General features: G+C 47.3%; 1 protein-coding gene across 1 annotated transcript; it reads left to right on the top strand.

The window, feature by feature from the left end:
• Positions 1 to 1,496: 1,496 nt before the first annotated feature.
• HEPACAM (hepatic and glial cell adhesion molecule) lies at positions 1,497 to 15,142 on the top strand. Its single transcript, XM_042957975.1, has 7 exons — positions 1,497 to 1,696; positions 11,594 to 11,935; positions 12,654 to 12,935; positions 13,223 to 13,322; positions 13,867 to 13,940; positions 14,241 to 14,311; positions 14,840 to 15,142. Exons 1-7 carry the CDS (start codon positions 1,612 to 1,614, stop codon positions 15,140 to 15,142), a joined length of 1,257 nt encoding a protein of 418 aa, XP_042813909.1. The 5' UTR covers positions 1,497 to 1,611.
• The last annotated feature ends 3,653 nt before the right edge of the window (positions 15,143 to 18,795 follow it).

Genomic DNA, 18,795 nt, shown 5'->3' with positions numbered 1-18,795 from the left:
TCTCCCTCTCTCTCTGCCCCTCCCCCACTTGTATTTTGTCTGTCTCTCTCTCTCTGCCTCTCAAAAATAAACAAACATTAAAATTTTTAAATAAATAAATAAAACACTATTTTAGATGTCAGAAACTGGATATTGACTTTCTCCTTCTCATTGTATGTCTGCCAAAACAAAACTAACTTTACCAGAGGCAGACAGGTGCCTTGAGCTGTATAGGGGAAAGTCATAGGCACAGAGATGCAAAATGAAAACAAGAGTCTCATTTACGTATTTCAGAATATTTTTTGGAGTTCCTCTGTAGAGTTAAAAATCAATGCTTCCCTCTTCTACTCTGCACCCTTAGGCTCAGCTGAGCCATGCAATGAGTCTTCAGTTCTAGAAACCTGACCTACTCAGGCTTTCTCCAGGATGTAACAAGGATATTTCCAAAGGTAGCCACCACATTTACACAACTAAGACCCGGCTTATAAACCAAGAGGAAAGCTGTAACTTTGGTCTTCTCAAAATGTAAAGATCACTACAGGAATGAAAAAGAAGAGGCAGGTTTACTTTTTAAGTTTAAAATGTTATCTCTCTAACAATTTCCAAGGTACCCCACTATACTAAACTGTCATCAGTCCTCCCAACAATTCCTATAAGGAAGTTACTTTTTCCCCAATTTTTAGATGTGAAATTGGAGGCTTAACCAGACTGTGAGCCCTTCCCAAGATCTCAGTTAGTAAGCATACATTCCAGTGACAGTGCCCGTGAGAAGGTGTGGACACAGCCATGAGGGGTGAGGTGGAGCTAAGGGTGCTTTTCCTCATCACAGCCTCAAGACAAAAGGAGATATCGAGGCTGTGAAGCTGGTAACAGAACCCCAGGATGCTGGCTGTTAGAGTATTACCTTTATCTGTGCTCTGACATGTTCTAGAAAAGTGGCTGGAGGCAGGGGAATGAACAGAATGGCTTCTGGAAAGAGGTCCCCAGCATCTATGTGATTCTGTGATAGGAGAGAGAATCCCAAGCAGGACCAGGACAGGTATGAAAATAATAGAATTCAAGTCATTTTCCAATCTTCTCCCTTTGGGGTGGAACAGGGGTTTTCCATTCTTCAGCAGTTCTCTGGGATCTCTCTTTCTCCCAGCTTTTTAAAAGCTCCTCTCCCTCCCTTTTCAGAGCTTATTGGAGGTCTGTCCCTGGCACCCACCCTCCTTCGCAGGAACAAGGAGCGTGAGGTGGAGACAGGATAGGTTGGGACACAAGATCCAGTTCAGAGTGTGTCCCAGCCCAGTCCCCTCACGGAGCCCAGATCCTCATCTCCCCCTGGTAGTGGGGCTCAGCTCAAGCAGGCAAAGAACGGATGGGACCCATCAGATTAGAACCCACATTGGAGATTATATCCTAAGCAGATACCCCATTCTGAACTGGGGATGTAGCGCTTTGAAACTAGAAAATGCCAGGTCTGAAAGAGAGGAAAGAACAAGTCCAGCAATACACAGGGCTCTGTGTATTCAGAGGGAAGTTGGCAGAGTTGTGTTCGGGCAGAGAAACTCCGAGTGGTACAAAGGGACGTGCCCAGAGTGGAGAAATCATGCTAATTGTCTGCACCAGAGCTGGAGAACGCCACCCAAAATGAAGAGAGAAAGGGGAGCCCTGTCCAGAGCCTTCAGTGCCCTGAGCCTCACCCCTTTTGTCTACCTTCTTCTGATCCAGACAGGTAGGAGACCAGAAGGGTAAGAAACGGTCTGGAGAGGGGACCCGGTACTTTCAAAAGAGAGGGAGGGGGAGTTAAAGGGCAGAATGACTTTAGGTTGGGAGGAGGGGAGAGAGCTCAGCTGCCGCCCCGTGGGAAGCATCTCAGTGAATTCAGGCATTAGTGTTGAATGTATTTCTTCATTCTGTGTGCCTCCCGCCCAGCCCCTGCGCCCCTCCCCCAAAAGGCTGCATGACTTTGGAGCTCCCACGGCATTCAGTACATTAGATAGAGGGCAGTGAGCCATTTCTTATGGGATGTCTTGTTGGCGTGGGCCAGTCAGGCATTCTTTCCAAGGGATCATGATGGGCTTGGAGGGGTGGGGGAGATCTGGGGTTTGTGCCTCCCCAACCCCCACCCTGGCTTCTCTGAGCACAAAACAGCAAGGGAGATGAAATAAGCTTTGGAGATAATGAGCCTTTTGGTTTTTGGAAATAACACCAATCCATCCATAATTCACCCCATGCCCTAGACACCTACCTTCTGTACTGCCCCCTACCAACTCCTTAGAGAATTGATCTTACTTTAAATAGATGTGTTTCTGTGTGTGTGTGTGTGTGTGTGTGTGTGTGTGTGTGTATGCATGTGCGCACATGCACACACACATGCACTATTCCAGAGAGCCTAGAAATTCACAGTTTGGTGAAGCAAACAGATGCAGAGATCATTTTAATAAAATGCAGAAAGTACTATGAGTCAGATACACAAAGGATGTCCAGGATCAGAGAGAGGTCACCTACTCCATCCAGAAAGCTGGTGCTAGAGGTGCAGGGTGGGGTGGGGGAACATCAGGGGAGGTTTCCTGGGAGTGTCTGGACTAAATTTTAAAGGATGAGAAAAAGAGGTAGGTGTGAGAGTGTGCATTATAGTTGGAGAAGTGGGTAAAGGTCAACATTTTAGAATAGCATCCTGTGTTTAGTAGGAGCCCAGTCATTCACCACTGCTAAAGAGGAAAATGTGAATCAGGCGAGAGCCTTGGAAACCATACTAAGATCCCTGGAATATAATCTATAAACAGTGGAGGAGGGGAAGGGGTATTGGGCGGTTGGTAATCAGGACTGGCAGGACCAGATTTGTATTTCAGATAGCTCACTCTACAGGGAGACATTGGAGAAGAAACCAGAGGCAAACATGAGAGGAAAGGAAGCCTGTATCCATTTGCTAGGGCCGCTGTCATAGAGAATCACAAACTGGGTAGCTTAAACAACAGAAATGTATAGTATCACAGTTCTGCAGGCTGAAAGTCTGAGATAAGGTCACAGGCTCTTCGGGGCTCTAGGGAAGGATCTATTCCAGGCCTCTCTGCTCGCTTCAGGTAGTTCCTTGGCTGGTGCCAACATAACCTGTTTTCACAGGACATTCCCCCTGTGCTTGTGTCTGTGTCCAAACTTCCACTTTTTATCAGGACATGAGTCATGTTGGATTAAGGGCCCAGCCTACCCCAGGATGACCGCAGCTTAGCAATAATCCCATTGCCAAAGAAGGTCACACTCAATATACTGAGGTTAGGACTTCAATATATGGATTCAGGAGTGGACACAATTTAACCCATGACAAGGCTATTGCAATAGTTCAAGAGAGAAATCACATGAGCTGGAAATAGAATAAAAAGAGGGAGAAGCAGGCACATGGAGATAATATTTTGGAGGGAAAGTCAGGACCTAGTGATCGACAGGAAGTAGGAGGATCCAGAAAGGGAGGTAGGATTTCTGTGTGAAACTTGAACCGATCACTGGGATGGGGTCTGAAGTGTGATAATGAGTCCTGACCAGGTTGAGGTTGAAATGCCTAAGAGACATTTGTGGGGAAATGTTGAAAAGCCTGAAGTAGGGGTGGGGACAGGGGAGAGAGGTGAAGAGAGACAGGTGAAGCTCTCAGCCTATAGGTGAGATCCAAAACAGTGAGAATGGGTCATATCGCCTAGGGGGAGAAAATGGGCTAAACGTGGAGCACTGAGTAACCCCAGATTTGTAGGAGGTAGAGGGGGAAAAGGCCGGCTGAGGAGACCAAGAAGGAACACGCAAGAGGGACAGAGGGGAAACTAAAAGACTGTGGTGTCCAGAAAGGGAGTTGGAGTTTTTCGGATAGCATCAAAAGTGTCAAAGAGGTCCAGTATATCAAGGGCCAATTATATCTGCAACTATTATTATCATTATCATTATTATTATTATTATTATTATTATTATATTACAATTCAAAGAGTTTGTTGGATACAGAAATTCAGAGGCTAACTCTTAGCCTTAGTGAGAGCGGTCTAGTGGAAATTACAAGGTCAAAGGTAGGCAGTCAGTGGATTGGGAACACGAAGTGCTCAATGTAATATACCAATCGGAGTTCTCCCTAAATGCTTTCAGGAATGGTAAGGAAACCGTTCATCAAATGGTAAGGAAAAAAATTATAGAAAGATCTTGTCAGTCAGCATGACCAAGGGAAAACAAAAAGTAACAAAGTCTCTTCTGTGTGGGAGCATGTTACTGAGTATATGCGGCAAAAAACATTCTAAATATAAATTATGCTAATAGGATGAGATTTATGACCTATGGTGGGTAAAGAGGTAAAGAAGTACAGGGTCAGGCCACTGTACTGCTGTGGACTCAAGAACAATAAAGAGCTGGGATTCCATAAAGAATTTCTGCCATCCTCACTATATTAGTTAGGAAGATACTAGCATCTGTAATGAATCCCAAAATTTACGTTCCTGGCACTAGCCATGTAATAGTACAGTGTGGTTCTAGACTAGGCCTGGGATGAGGAAGTGCTCTGATTCCTGAAGCTTTTTCAGGGACCAAGCTGATAAAGCTCTCTGTCAGCTTCCAGTAGTCACCCCGAGGTTTATCTCCATTTCTTTCAGGCAGAGAATTTTTTTTTTTTTAAAGGAAAAACATTTTTCTAAACTAGCCTAGAACTGGTACCTATCACTTCCACTGGTTCTACTGGCTGGAACTTGGTCACATGGCCATACCTACCTGCAAAGAAGACTGGGAAATGTAGTTTTTTAAGATTGACGCTTAAAGGGGGCAAGTAATAGTCTTTAATGCTTTGTCCCTAATAGGGACAAATGAGGCTTTCCTAAACTGATCACAGCCCAAGTCATGAAACATTCAAGCAAGGTTTTTCTAGAGGCTGACATATAAACATAAACATGGCATGCCATAAATCTACATAATCTGATTTGCAAAATTTTCCTCTCCCAGATCCTAGAACTATTCCATCCTCCAGGGACCCAATGGGAAGAAGTCCCCTACCTGGGTTCCACCCGTTTAGCCTTAAGATCACCTTCACATTGTAGGTGCTGTCCTTTTCTTCTAACAGAGATATGCACAGAAATGCATTGAGTGTAAGGATATGTTGATAAACCTTTAAAAAGTGAATGAACCCATGTAATCAGCCTCCAAGATCAAGAAATAGAATATTTCAGCATCTCAGAAGCACCTCCCCCAATACTTCAGTTACTATTGCCCTCCCCCAGGGATACAGTGATATCCTAACTTCTAATACTGATTAATTTTTCATGTCTTTGAACTTCATATAAACTGAATCATATGCCTGCATTCTTTTGTATCTGGCTTCTTTGGCTGAACTCCAAATTTGTTGTTGTTGTTTTTGAAGGGGGGTGGGGGGACCAGAGGGTCCAAAGTGGGCTCGAACTTATGAACTGTGACATCAAGACCTGAGGTAAAGACTGATGCTTAAGCAACTAAGCCACCCAGGCACCCCACAATTTGTAAGATTCATTCATGTTGTTGTTGAAATTATAATTTGTTTGGTCTCAGTGCTGTATGGTACTCCATTGTATGCATACACCACAATTTATTTATCTATTCGGGGCGCCTGGGTAGCTCAGTGGGTTAAGCATCCAACTCTTGATTTCAGCTCAGGTCATGATCTCACGGTTCATGAGACGGAGCCCCTCTGTGCTGACAGTGAGGAGCCTGCTTGGGATTCTCTCTCTCCCTCTCTCTCTGCCCCTCCCCTGCTTGCACACAAGCATGAGCGTGCTCTCTCGAAATAAATAAGTAAACATTAAAAAATTATCTATTAAACTTTTATAGACACTTTGGTTGTTTCTAGTTTGGGGCTTTGTCAATATAGTTGCTAAGATATTCTAGTGCCTGTCTTTTGGTGAACAGATGTACACATTTCTTTGGGGATACACCAAGGAGTTGAATTGTTGAGTTATATGTGGTTAGCCTTAGTAAATATGGTCAAACAATTTTCAGAAGGGATTATGTCCATCTACATTCCCACCAGCAGTGTAACAGAGCTCCAGATACCCCACATCTTCACCAACAACTGTGTTTTCTTTTTCATGTTAGTCATCCTAATGAGTAGGCGGTGGTATCAAATTATAGTTTCAAATTGCATTCCCATGATTATTAATAAAGTTGTATCTTTTTCATACCATTATTTGCCATTTGGAGATCCTTTTTTGTGAAGTACCTCTTCTAAGTCTTTTGCCCATTTTCTACTAAGTTTTCTGGATTTTTAAAAAATTATCGATTTGTAGGAGTTTAAGAAATATATTTTGGATATGAGTCCCCTAAAGGGTATATGCATTGCAAATATCTCTCGCTCTGCAGCTTGCCTCTTCACTCTCTTAATGGCGTCTTTTGATGAACAGAAGCTCTTAATTTCACTGTGTCCAATGTATCTTTTTTCTCTTATGGGTACCACTTTTGTGTCCTGTTTAAGAAATCTGTGTCTGCCCTCAAGTCACAGAGATATTCTCCTATGTTTTCTTTTCTTTTTTTAATGTTTATTTATTTTTGAGAGAGGGAGGAGACAGAACATGAGCAGGGGAGGGGCCAAGTGAGAGAGACACACACAGAATGTGAAGCAGGCTCCAGACTCTGAGCTGTCAGTGCAGAGCCTGATGCAGGGCTCAAACTCACAGACTGTGAGATCACAACCTGAGCCGAAGTTGGATGCTTAGCCCACTGAGCCACCTAGACACCCCCTCCTATGTTTTCTTTTAAAAAAACACATTGTTTTACCTTTTGCATTTAGATCTGCAATCCATCTAGGATTGATATTTGTGTAAGGTGTGAGGTAAGGGTCACAATTCATTTCTTTCCTACATGGTCCAGCGCCACTTATTAAAAAGATAATCCTTTTCCCAGTGCACTGCAATGTCACCTTTGTCATTAGCCAAGTGATCATATATGTTTATTTTGGGCCTCTCTATCCTATTCCATTGATCTATTTGTCTATTCTTGTGCCACTATTACAAAGTAAACCTCCTGCGATTTTTATTGGTATTGTGGTAAACCTGTAAGTCGGTTTGGGAGAACTGACAGCTTAACAATAGTGCTAGTTCTGATCTAAAATAGGATAAATCTCCATGTGGCATCTTAATACCTAATAGCTAGGTATACGTTACTGGACATCTATACTCTTTGAGCACAGATAAAAGGTATATGGACCCCTCTCTTCCTGGATCCCAAGGGCCTTCTTCACAATTTCTGTTTCCTGGCTTTCCCCTACGTTCCTGAGTGGTTGACACTTAAAATGATTTCACACTCTTGTAGGCCCTTGGAGGGCTCAACAGATACCAGTGTAAGAACACAACACAGGAACCTCAACATGTATGCAATCAGTGGTACACCTCTAAGGAGCAGAGGAGGGGGTTGTTTTCAGAGCATCGTTCGTTAGGAAGAATATGAAAAACCGAAAGCAGAAAGCAAAAAGTTTTCCATTTAGAAAATCATGCTGTGTGCTGTCTTTGGATTATTGTATTATTGTAGTTCTGGTCCCTGCACCTCAAAAAAGAAATAATAGAATTGGAGAAAGCCCAGAGAAGTGTGTTTATGATGGTCAAAGGGACTTCCTTGTGGTGACAGACACAAACGAGACAAAAAAACAAACACACACACACACACACACAAAGTCTATAACTAGAGTCAATGTTGTTAGTGAGTATGAATTAGGTGTATAAAGACCAAATCCTAGAATACATGTTTGGCATTGTTTCATCGACACTTCTAAAAGGAAAATTCAAGGCAAATACTGGTAAGAGAAAAATTTTGTTGTTTTTTTAAAAAAATTTTTTAACGTTTTATTTATTTTTGAGACAGGGAGAGACAGAGCATGAACAGGGGAGGGTCAGAGAGAGGGAGACACAGTATCTGAAACAGGCTCCAGGCTCTGAGCTGTCAGCACAGAGCCCGATGCAGGGCTCGAACTCACGGACTGCGAGATCATGACCTGAGCCAAAGTTGGCCACTTAACCGACCGAGCCACCCAGGCGCCCCAAGAGAAAAATTTTGGCAAGCATAAAGGAGCACATAAAGATCAGCAGATGATGGTTGCCTTAAAGGGAGAGGCTATGAAGGGAACCCAAAGCTACTGGCAGGTACATTCTCATGCTTTAAAGCTTGACATTCCTTGGTGTCACAGCTGGTCAAAATCCCACTTGAGAGGGGCCACCCATCTGACCCAGCATGGCATCATTTAAGTTGACAGGTAAATCTTGCTGTGATGTCAATTTCCTTTTGTTCAGCCTCCAGTGGGAACAGAGACTTTCTACATAATGATGCCTCAGAGACTCAAGCACCATGATTAAGTTAATCGCTTCTCAAGGTTGAATAGCCCTAGTCTCTTTTATTTCCACTGTGGATCCTAGTTGTTAGCCATTTCCTCATTTCTGTGTCCTGCTTTGGCATCCATCCCAGTTCACTGTGTCCCCTGTTAAGTTGTGGAACCCTGAACTTAATACCGACTCCAATTTTGGCTAGAGTTTTGGGAAACAGTGTTTGCTCAGCAAAATACTCTCTTTGTCAGCTTCCGAGAAAGACTGCTCCATTCACTTCTGAACATGTGTACAAACACCCCTGCAATTCGTGGGCATACCCATGTTCCTGCACATGAGGAAGGCGCCCACCTACAGGAGGGGGAAGCCTAGGGCAATCCATATGTTATAGGTTTTCCAATGTTTTTATGCAGAAGAATCAAGTTTAAACTGGCAGAAAGAACTGACCTGAGCTGGGAAGACATCACAAAAGGACCACGAGGACCTTGTACGGAATAGGAGAGATATAAGACAAGGGAAGCTCAAGGGAGGGCCAGAGAAGAACGAAGGAAGAGAGAATCCCTTTCACTTCTCTTTGGGGCTTGGACTATCACTTCTCAGCTTCCTAGAAGGAGGAAATGAGAACCCTCAAGGTTTGGTGGTTGGGGTGGCTAAGCCCCAAGATGCCTCTGCATATACCACCCTCACGTGCAAACCCCACTGCTGCAGACTATGTCCTGAATAGATGTTCCCCAACTATTTGATCACCACCACCCTGGCCTTTAATGAAACTCAATGACTCTTTTCAGGGCCACCTCAAGTCACACATACCAAAGTCTATTTGCCTCTTCAGGTTAATCCGAAAGCTTGCTTTTCCAAATCAAGCCAAGCCTGGGACCTAGCAGTTGCTAGGTAAGAAATCTTAAGAAATTAACAGTTGGAAGAAATCCTGAGGATTCTGTGGTTAAATGGATTTCAATCTGATACAGACAGCCAGAGGGATTCCTAGTAGCACCCCAAGTTATTGGGGAGGACAAGAGTCTAGTCTCCACCACCTCTTCTTCCAAATTGATGAGCCAGAACTAGATTTCATTTGTTTTCATCTTCATACATGGTTCTATGGGAGCAAATATATCTTTTTTTAAATGTTTATTTATTTTGAGAGAGACAGAGTGTGAGTGGGGGAGGGGCAGAGAGAGAGGGAGAGAGAGAATCTCAAGCAGGCGCCATTCTGTCAGCACAGACAGAGCCTGATGCGGGGCTCGATCCCACAACCCATGAGATCATGACCTGAGCTGAAATCAAGAGTCAGATGCTTAACTGACTGAGCCACCTAGGCGCCCTACCAAATATCTTTAATAAAAAATATTTGAGGGGCACCTGGGTGGCTTAGCCAGTTTAGCATCACACTAGATCTCAGCTCAGGTCTTGATCTCAGGGTTGTGAGTTCAAGCCCCGCCTTGGAGGGGGGCTTATTCAAGCCACATGGAGCCTACTTAAAAAAAATTTTGACAATATTTGATTTGGCCATTCTACTTCCCCCAAATCAAAAATCCTCTCAATAACAAGCATATGATATTCATACATATGGCAGCTTTAATCATTCTAGGACTTAAGGTTTCATGATTCAACCTTCATACTTAAGGTTTCCTGATTCTAACAGACCTGGCAGGTATGGGATCATAGAATGTCAGAGATGAGAAGGCCCCTTGTGATCATCTGGCCCCAAAACCTTATTATGCAGAGGAGGAAACTGAGGCATAGAGAGGTGAAAGAACAACAATTGGCCTTTCCTTGACCCCTTCCAAAGATGATGAGCTTGCTACTTAACAAAGCATTTGTTCCAAAAATTGACTAAATACGTTTATTAAATTTGCTTCAATCTCCTCAATTCATCTTTTAGTTTAATTCCCTTTTGGTTCGGTCTGGGTCCTCTAAGCACAAGGAGAAGAATAAGGAAAGGAAAGGTACAATTTGCTTCCCCAAATCTAAACAGCAGTAGTAGCAGAGTGGGAAACTGGAGAGAAAGAAAGAGGGAACTTCAGGGGTGTGTTACCATCAAAGAGAGCAGCTGGGGGTGCAGAGAGACTGAGAACCTGACATGTATGTGTCTGTTTAGCTAAACTCAGCCCCGCTCCCAACTGACATCCCTCCCAAAAGAAGACCCTCTTTTGGGTGGTTGTGTTGCTCTGCAAGGCCATGTAACACCAATGAATGGCGTCTGTTCAGGTTCCAAAGCTTCTAAGAGGTCTCTGAAATATGAGATATGTCTCTAGATGGGGCAACCATTAGACAAGATAGTAAAATCCCAGAATTTCAGGGCTGGAACAAATGAATGAGACATCAAGATTACCACTTATTTCACCTCTCTGAGTCCCGAACAGGTAAGTGACTTTTCCCAGGTCCAAAGTCAACAGTAAGGGCCCAAGTCTCTGATGCTCACTCTTGTGTTCTCTCCACTACACAATAATAACTGATGTATGTGTTGTGCTCTTCCGTTGTGCACTTGATAAGGCAGTCGTTCTTGTTCTTGTTTGCATCCTGAGTTTCTAAACAAGAAGAATGAGGCCTAGAATGATGGCTTGCCCAGGTCCACACAGCCTGTCAGTGGCGGAGCCCAATCTCATAAGGCCTTTTGATTCCAAACTCTTTGTTCTACCCATCCCAAATGCCTCTTCTATAGGGGTTGCAAGTCGGGCTGGCGTCTGGGTGTATTTCAAAACCTCAGTTGCAGGACTATTCGCCCCCAGGCAGGTCAAGTGAAGTGTTACATGCAGCAGGGGCAAGGAGAGGGGGAGACTCTTGGTACGAATGAAGAATGGTCTAGTTGTCTTCTGGCCCCTAAACTTCCCCTTTATTGGCACTGTCTTGTGACATACTCCTTTCTTTATGAATCTGTATTCCCATGCTTCTCCATTCTCTACTTTCCCAATCCCCAATCAAGAAGAAAATCTGACAAATTCACCCTGAGATCTGTGTTTGTCTGTTTTGCTCACTGATCTATCGCGAAGACACGGAATAGTACTCAGTAAACGTTTCTGTGAACAGAGCACATAGCGCGTGCGTTGGCCACAGGTCCTCCTCGAGAGGAGGCAATGGAGAAAACTGCCAGAGGTAGAGAGCCAGGGAGAAGAAGGACTTAGGGCAAGGGCTGGGTGTGAGGGGTGATGGAGAATCAGAAGGGCCAGAACTGTAGTTGAGAGGCATGGCACCAAAGGTAAGAAGGAAGGACTGCCAGGGAGTGAAGGGCCCAGAGGGTGAGGCACAAAGACATCAGAGGACCTAAGGGAGGGAGCAGGAGTAGGGAGCCACGGGCCTGACACTGCCATCTCCCCATGGGCGTCTGTTCACAGAGCCCCTGGAGGGGGTGAACATCACCAGCCCGGTGCGCCTGATCCATGGCACGGTGGGGAAGTCAGCCCTGCTTTCCGTGCAGTACAGCAGCACCAGCAGTGACAAGCCCGTCGTGAAGTGGCAGCTGAAGCGGGACAAGCCAGTGACTGTGGTACAGTCCATCGGCACAGAGGTCATTGGCACCTTACGGCCTGACTACCGAGACCGCATCCGCCTCTTTGAAAACGGCTCCCTGCTTCTCAGTGACCTGCAGCTGGCCGATGAGGGCACCTATGAAGTTGAGATCTCCATCACGGATGACACGTTCACCGGGGAGAAGACGATCAACCTCACTGTAGATGGTAAAGTGCTCTGACAGGGAAGGGGGCGGGGCTGGTGCCTGGGACTGGGGCAGGGTCTGCCCTGTACACTGGCCAGACCCTGGGAATCACAACACAGAAGCCACCGGGGAGCTGAGAGAGAGACCACTGGACACCAGAAGTTGGCAGATAGGCCACAGTGAACGTGTGTAGCGTGTTTACTACGTACCAGAAACTATTCTGTGTTTTGAAATATACTGACTCATTTAATGCTTATAATAAGGTAGGGATAGTTAATATCATTATTCCCATTTTGTAGATGAGGAAATTGAGGCACGAAGAGGTTGAGTAACTTGCCCAAAGTCACACAGCTAGCACATGATAGAACCACTATTTGAACCCAGACATTTGGACCTAGGTTTCACTCAACTGAAATATGTTTCAGGCTGGGCCAGTTTACGACATCTTGAAAGGGCATTTGAGAAGAAGGAAGGGAAGGCCCATGAGGGCGGGGACCATGGCTATCTTGTTCAGCATTGTACCCTCTGCACTTAGTAGGTGCTCAGCAAATACTTGGTAAAGAAATGAATGAATGAACGAACGGATGGGTGGGTGATGGGGAAAGATGGGACCGAAGATCCCTGAAGGGCCTCTGAGACCACAAATTGAGTTGTGATATATTAGAAGGCGGGAGGTAAGAAGGGGAAGGGAAAAGCTGTCTGGCCCATGGCTCACAGCCTCTCTCACCCCCGGGACTCAGTGCCCATTTCCAGGCCACAGGTGTTAGTGGCTTCGACCACTGTGCTGGAGCTCAGCGAGGCCTTCACCCTGAACTGCTCACACGAGAACGGCACCAAGCCCAGCTACACCTGGCTGAAGGATGGCAAACCCCTCCTCAATGACTCGAGAATGCTCCTGTCCCCTGACCACAAGGTGCTCACCATCACCCGCGTGCTCATGGAGGACGACGACCTGTACAGCTGTGTGGTGGAGAACCCCATTAGCCAGGGCCGCAGCCTGCCCATCAAGATCACCGTATACAGTGAGTCTCCCTGCCCGCCTGCCCCTAGGACTCAAAACCCCGAGAGGCAAGTGCTATGAGGGACTGAGGACATCCCAGACAGAGTGCCCCTGGATGGGGAAAGGCAGAGGTGGGCCAACTTTCCATGGAGGACAGCAACAGTGGGCAGTGGGTTCAGTGAGTTCTGCCATGGGCCAGCCATGCTGCTTGGGGCTCCTTTTCTCTTCCTTCCGCTGCAGGAGCTCTGCTCACCATACTTGCGGCCCCTCTGAAGTCTCCCTCGCCTCTCTGCCTCTCTCTCTCCCTAGGAAGAAGTTCCCTCTACATCATCTTGTCCACAGGAGGCATCTTCCTCCTTGTGACCTTGGTGACAGTCTGTGCCTGCTGGAAACCCTCCAAAAAGTCTGGGTAACTCTCCAAGCTCCACACCCTGACACCCTAATCCTTCAATCTGTCCCCACCCCGAGCTCTGTTCTTTTCTTAGTCTCGTAAATACTTATCCTCCCAGGACCCTGCGCCTCTTCCCGGGAGATCCATCTTACCATTCCATGTGTTGCGTATGGAACGAACGACATCATGTGCTCACCACCCCCGACAGCCCGGTGCTGTAATAACGGTCACACTTGCAGGGCACCTTTTGTGGGCCAGGCACCAAGGTTGTGGGCAGTGAACTGCCTTTTAAGTATGATCATCTGCAGTTTACAGATAATAACACCCAGACTCAGATGTGTTAAGTGACTTGCCCTCAATGCTAGCCACAGACGCAGGATGCAAGCCTAGATGTGACTCATTCCAAAGCCTATGGACTATTGCTGCGCCCACTGTGCCCAGCCCATCTCCCTGTTACAAGGACTCTCCTACTGCCACCAGATTCCTCTAGGGACCCTGCCCCCAGGCCCTCTCCTGCTCATGCTCAACAGCTCTGTTCAGAAGCTGGTGGGTTGATTTGCAGGAAGAAGAGGAAGCTGGAGAAGCAAAACTCCCTGGAATATATGGATCAGAATGATGACCGTCTGAAACCAGAAGGTGAGCTCCCAGCCACCCACTCACCCATCCCATCGCCACTCAGATCAGTGGGCTGCTGGGAAAAGGCAGAACTGGGCCACAAGGAAGCCAGCTCTGCAGGGCCCCTTCCTCCACCAACTGCACGAAGACTGCAGAGCAGGGAGAGGTGCGGCCAAGGTAGGACCCCAGGTATTCTGGATCCTTTGGTGGAGGTTGTGTTGGGGCCTTGACTGGCCACTTGGGGAGCAAAGAGTACAGGTGCTGGCTGGTGGCAAGGGCTCTGTACCTGGGCCAGCCACCCCCATTCTTCACCCTGTGCAGCAGATACCCTCCCACGAAGTGGCGAGCAGGAGCGGAAGAACCCCATGGCACTGTATATCCTGAAGGACAAGGTGAGCGGCTTCCTGCTGGTGCCCCACAAACACACAGTGAGCCCTGCCACGTTCTGCTGCTGGGTAGTCATACCATGCTCGTGTCTCTTTCCAGCGCTCAGACTAACCCTGAGAAATATTTGCCTCACCCGCACTTTAGGGATTAGAAAACTAAGGCCTACAGAGGTGAAATGACTTGCCCAGGATCGAACAAGTAAATACACATAAGTGGCAGATCTAGGCTTCAAACCTAGGTCTCTGGACACCAACTCTGGTGATTTCCCCCACTATACTACAACTAAGTCTGTCCCAGGCTGTCCAAGCCAAGCGGAAGAAGACAATAAGGGGACAAAGCAGTCAAGTTAGTGCATTTGAACATTTCCTGAGCACTTACTTACCAGGCACTATGCTAAGGGGTCTGTATTGCAAGAAAAACCAGACGTATGTCTGCCGCCTTCCACGAGGTGGGAGTGTGGAGGGAGCCGTGCCCGCCTCGGTATTCCCAGCGCCCTCGAGGGGACGCTCACCCCGCGGCGCGTGTCCTTGCAGGACTCCCCGGAGCCCGAGGAGAACCCTGCCCCGGAGCCTCGGAGCGCCACCGAGCCCGGCCCGCCAGGCTATTCCGTGTCGCCGGCGGTACCCGGCCGCTCGCCAGGGCTGCCCATCCGCTCGGCCCGCCGCTACCCGCGATCTCCGGCGCGCTCCCCCGCCACGGGCCGGACGCACACGTCGCCGCCCCGGGCCCCGGGCTCGCCCGGCCGCTCGCGCAGCGCCTCGCGCACACTGCGGACTGCGGGCGTGCACCTGATCCGCGAGCAAGACGAGGCCAGCCCGGTGGAGATCAGCGCCTGAGCCGCCTCGGCACCCCCGGGGGGTGGGGGGGGGGGAGCCCGGCAAAGCGGCCGGGGCCCGGGGGAAGGCGGGGGAAGGCGGCCGCCGCCGCTGCCGCGAGGGGCCAGGGGATGTCCCCGCGGGGACGAGTCTCGCGTGTGGGCGAGTGTGAGCATGCGCGGGTGGGGGACGCGGTGGGGCAGGGAGGAGTGGCTCTAGTGGTGAAACTGGGTCGCGTCTGCTCCTGTTTCACCAGCTGTGTTCTTAGTGGGTATGGGTTGTGCCCTCTTAGGACCATATAGATTATTAAATTTCTGGCCCAATCCCCCAAGGGTCTTATGAAAACTAACATCAGTAACCTAACTCCCGTGACTATCCAGTGCCCTTCCTAGGGAGCTCTAAGCTTCCACCCAACCTTCCTTCCCTCTGAATGAACGCCTGGTTCCCTAGGACACTTTTTTGGCAAGCTCAGATTAGTGAGGCCACTTGCCCAAGAGGAACAACTGTCCTAAACTAAGGGGAAATCAGATGCCGGTTACTGGGTGTACAGAGAGGACTGTTCTGAGCATCCGGGGAATCACTGTGAAGGCAGTGCCTCGGAGCACCCTTCTCTGGACACCTGGTACCTGGGGACTTACCAGTTTGGTGAGGCAGGAGTCAAGTACATTGCTTTGGCCCCTGACCTGAACCCTAGCAAGGGCAAAGGATTCAAGCCCCTGCCCCGTGCTTGTGCTTGGCCTCCTCCCAAAGCCTCCCTCTGGGTATACCAAGAATTCTTTCCTCCTTTAGCCTCTATTCCTATAGAGAAAGGGGTTCTCCCTCCCCTGGCCCACAAAGCTACATCAAGTGAAGAACTTTTTAAAAACCCTCACACCTATGCCTTCTCCCTGGCTTCCTTACAAAACAAGCCTTTCAAACAATCATTGTCCCTGGGGAAGGTCCCTGGTCTTCCTTCAGCTGTAAGAGAATAAGGTTCCAGTCTGCAGAGTAATGGTGGGGGAGGGGAGGAGGAGGAGGTTTACTGCTCCCCAGGATGGCAGGGAGACAAGATCCAACCCTTGGCCTCCAGCCTCCCACCTGCCCTGCTCCCAAATGCTTAGATCCCAGGAGACAGAACAAGGGCAGACTCCCTAAGCACACAAACATAGAATACAGAGAGGCTGGGCCGCTGTGTCACCGGGCCATGCCCATGTTACTGAACTCTTGAACAGTTTGCAAGACAGACAGTAATCTACTGTGCAAGGAGTGAGGGCAATTAAAACACTGAAAGAGAAGGAGGGCCTCTGTGTTCTAACCTCTCTTCCGTGATGCCTTTGGGGCCCTTGCATCCCCGGCCCCTCTCCAACCTCCTGAGCTCCAGCCCTGACTCTCCGCTATCTCACAGAGACCCCCCTGTTCCCTGCCCCGCCCCTCCACACTGGGGCAGGTTTTGTGCCAACCCCAAGGGCAACAACATTTCTAATCGGCCCCCTTCACCCTGACCTCCACAGCATGCCCCTCCCAGCTCCCTCCCTGTCCCCATAGCCAGGACTGCTCCCCTCACTCTCCCAGGTGCCTCATCCAGAATGAGGTCATGCCTGGAGGGGAGAGTTGCTCAGGCAGGTGGAAGACGGAGGACTTGGAGAAGGGGTGCAGGCTGCTCAGCCTTGCGAGGCGGGGTTGGAGTGAGGGAGATGAGAGCATGCTGCACCCCCTGCCCTGGTGCTGAACCCCTGACGGGCTGGCTTCCCAGGCTCAAGCCAAATCTGCCTTAAATCCGGGGTGGGGGGGGTAAGTAAGGAAGTGGTTTTGGTTTGGTTTGCTTTGGTTTTGATCTTCATCTTTGTATTACCAGCATCTAGCAGAGTGCCTGGCACATCCTGGATGCTCAATAAACTTTTAATGAAATGGAATGGCAACTTTATTGCTCTTGAGTGAGGAGAACAAAGCAGACAGCTTAAAAATACCAGTCCTTTCCCTTTTCCCTTTTCTTCTCATTTTCCATCGTCATTCTTCAGCCTCTTTGCAAATCCCAAATTGTCCGCTTCACAGCCATCACTCACTCACCATGTATTCATTCATTCATTCATTCATTCACTCATTCATTCCAGTGCTCTTTCATTTATTCAACAAACATTTGTTAACCTACCATGCACTAGGCCCTGTGCTAGACGTTGGGGAAACAGTGTAACTATGCCATGACCCCTACCCAGAAGATAGTCCCATGGAGTAAGCAGATCAGACAATACAGTGTAAAAAATGCATGCCAGAGATAGACACAGTGTCATCTGACACCATGTAAAAGCATCATCCAACTTAGATTAGAGGTATCAGCAAAGGTATCTTGGAAGAGAAGGTCTGAACTTAGTCTTAGATTAGTTGATCAGGTGAAAAACAGGATGAAAGGACACATTCCAGGGAGAAGGGGCAGCATGTATAAAAATTTGGAAGTAGAAGGTAAGTCCAGACTACTTAGCACTTATTAAGTGTGGATTACCTAGGGGAAAAGGTTTATTTTAGCACTATAATGGAAGACTAGACTTGGGCCAGTGGCCGGGTGAGAGGGCTGAGTCTGAGACTCCTGGATTAAGTTGGTATCATAGAAGGGAGTCCTAAACTTCTTTTTATTTTTTAATTTTTTTACATGTTTATTTATTTTTGAGAGAGCAGTGTGTGTGTGTGTGTGTGTGTGTGTGTGTGTGTAGGAGAGGGGCAGAGGGAGACAGACACAGAATCTGAAACAGGCTCCAGACTCTGAGGTGTCAGCACAGAGCCTGATGCAGGCCTCGGACTCACAAGCCATGAGATCATGACCTGAGCCAAAGCCAGATGCTTCACCAACTGAACCACCCAGATGCCCCCACAAGCTTCTAAAATAAAAATGCAAATCCTTTTTGGAGAAAAGCATCTCCTAAAATTTTCAGAGTTTAAGACCAGTCAAAGATGAGTTGATCATGAAAGTCCATTAGAAGGAAACGAATCACCATGAGTGGGAGTCAGCAGTTATAAGAAGCAGATTTAGAACCCTAAGACCTTCAGATATTGAAATTATCAGGTATAGAATTTAAATAATTAAAGGGGCGCCTGGGTGGCTCAGTCGGTTAGGCGTCCTACTTCAGCTCAGGTCATGATCTCGCGGTTTGTGGGTTCAAGCCCCTCATTGGGCTCTGTGCTGACAGATCAGAGCCTGGAACCTGCTTCACTTTCTGTGTCTCCCTCTCTCTCTGCCCCTCCCCAGCTTGGACCCTGTCTCTGTGTCTGTCTCAAAAATAAATAAACACTAAAAAAAATATTCGAATTTAAATAATTATGAAATGCCAGAAGAAATGAAAGACAAAATTACAGAAATGAACGATCAATAAGAGACTGTCAAAAGCAACCAAAGTTGAACAGGAACAAAATGGAACTTTTATAAATAAAAATAAAATGTATTGAAATAAAAATGTAAATGAGGAAATTAAACAGCACATTACATACAGCTGAAGAGAGTTCGATTGGAAGATGTTTCTGAAGAAATGTAAGAGTAAGGCACAGACCAACAAGGGGATGAAAAATATGAAAAAGAGAATAAGGGATGTGACACACAGAATGAAAAGATCGAACATCTATTTCATCAAGAGCTCAAGGTGGAGAATAGAGAGATGGAGGAGAAACTATTTTAAGAGTAATGACTGAAGTTTTTGTAGAACTCATGG

Source organism: Panthera tigris, chromosome D1 (assembly GCF_018350195.1).
Source record: "Panthera tigris isolate Pti1 chromosome D1, P.tigris_Pti1_mat1.1, whole genome shotgun sequence".
Classification (NCBI taxonomy): Eukaryota; Metazoa; Chordata; class Mammalia; order Carnivora; family Felidae; genus Panthera; species Panthera tigris.
The sequence above is the reverse complement of the archived record's forward strand: the minus strand, read 5'-3'. Positions and strand labels throughout refer to the sequence as shown.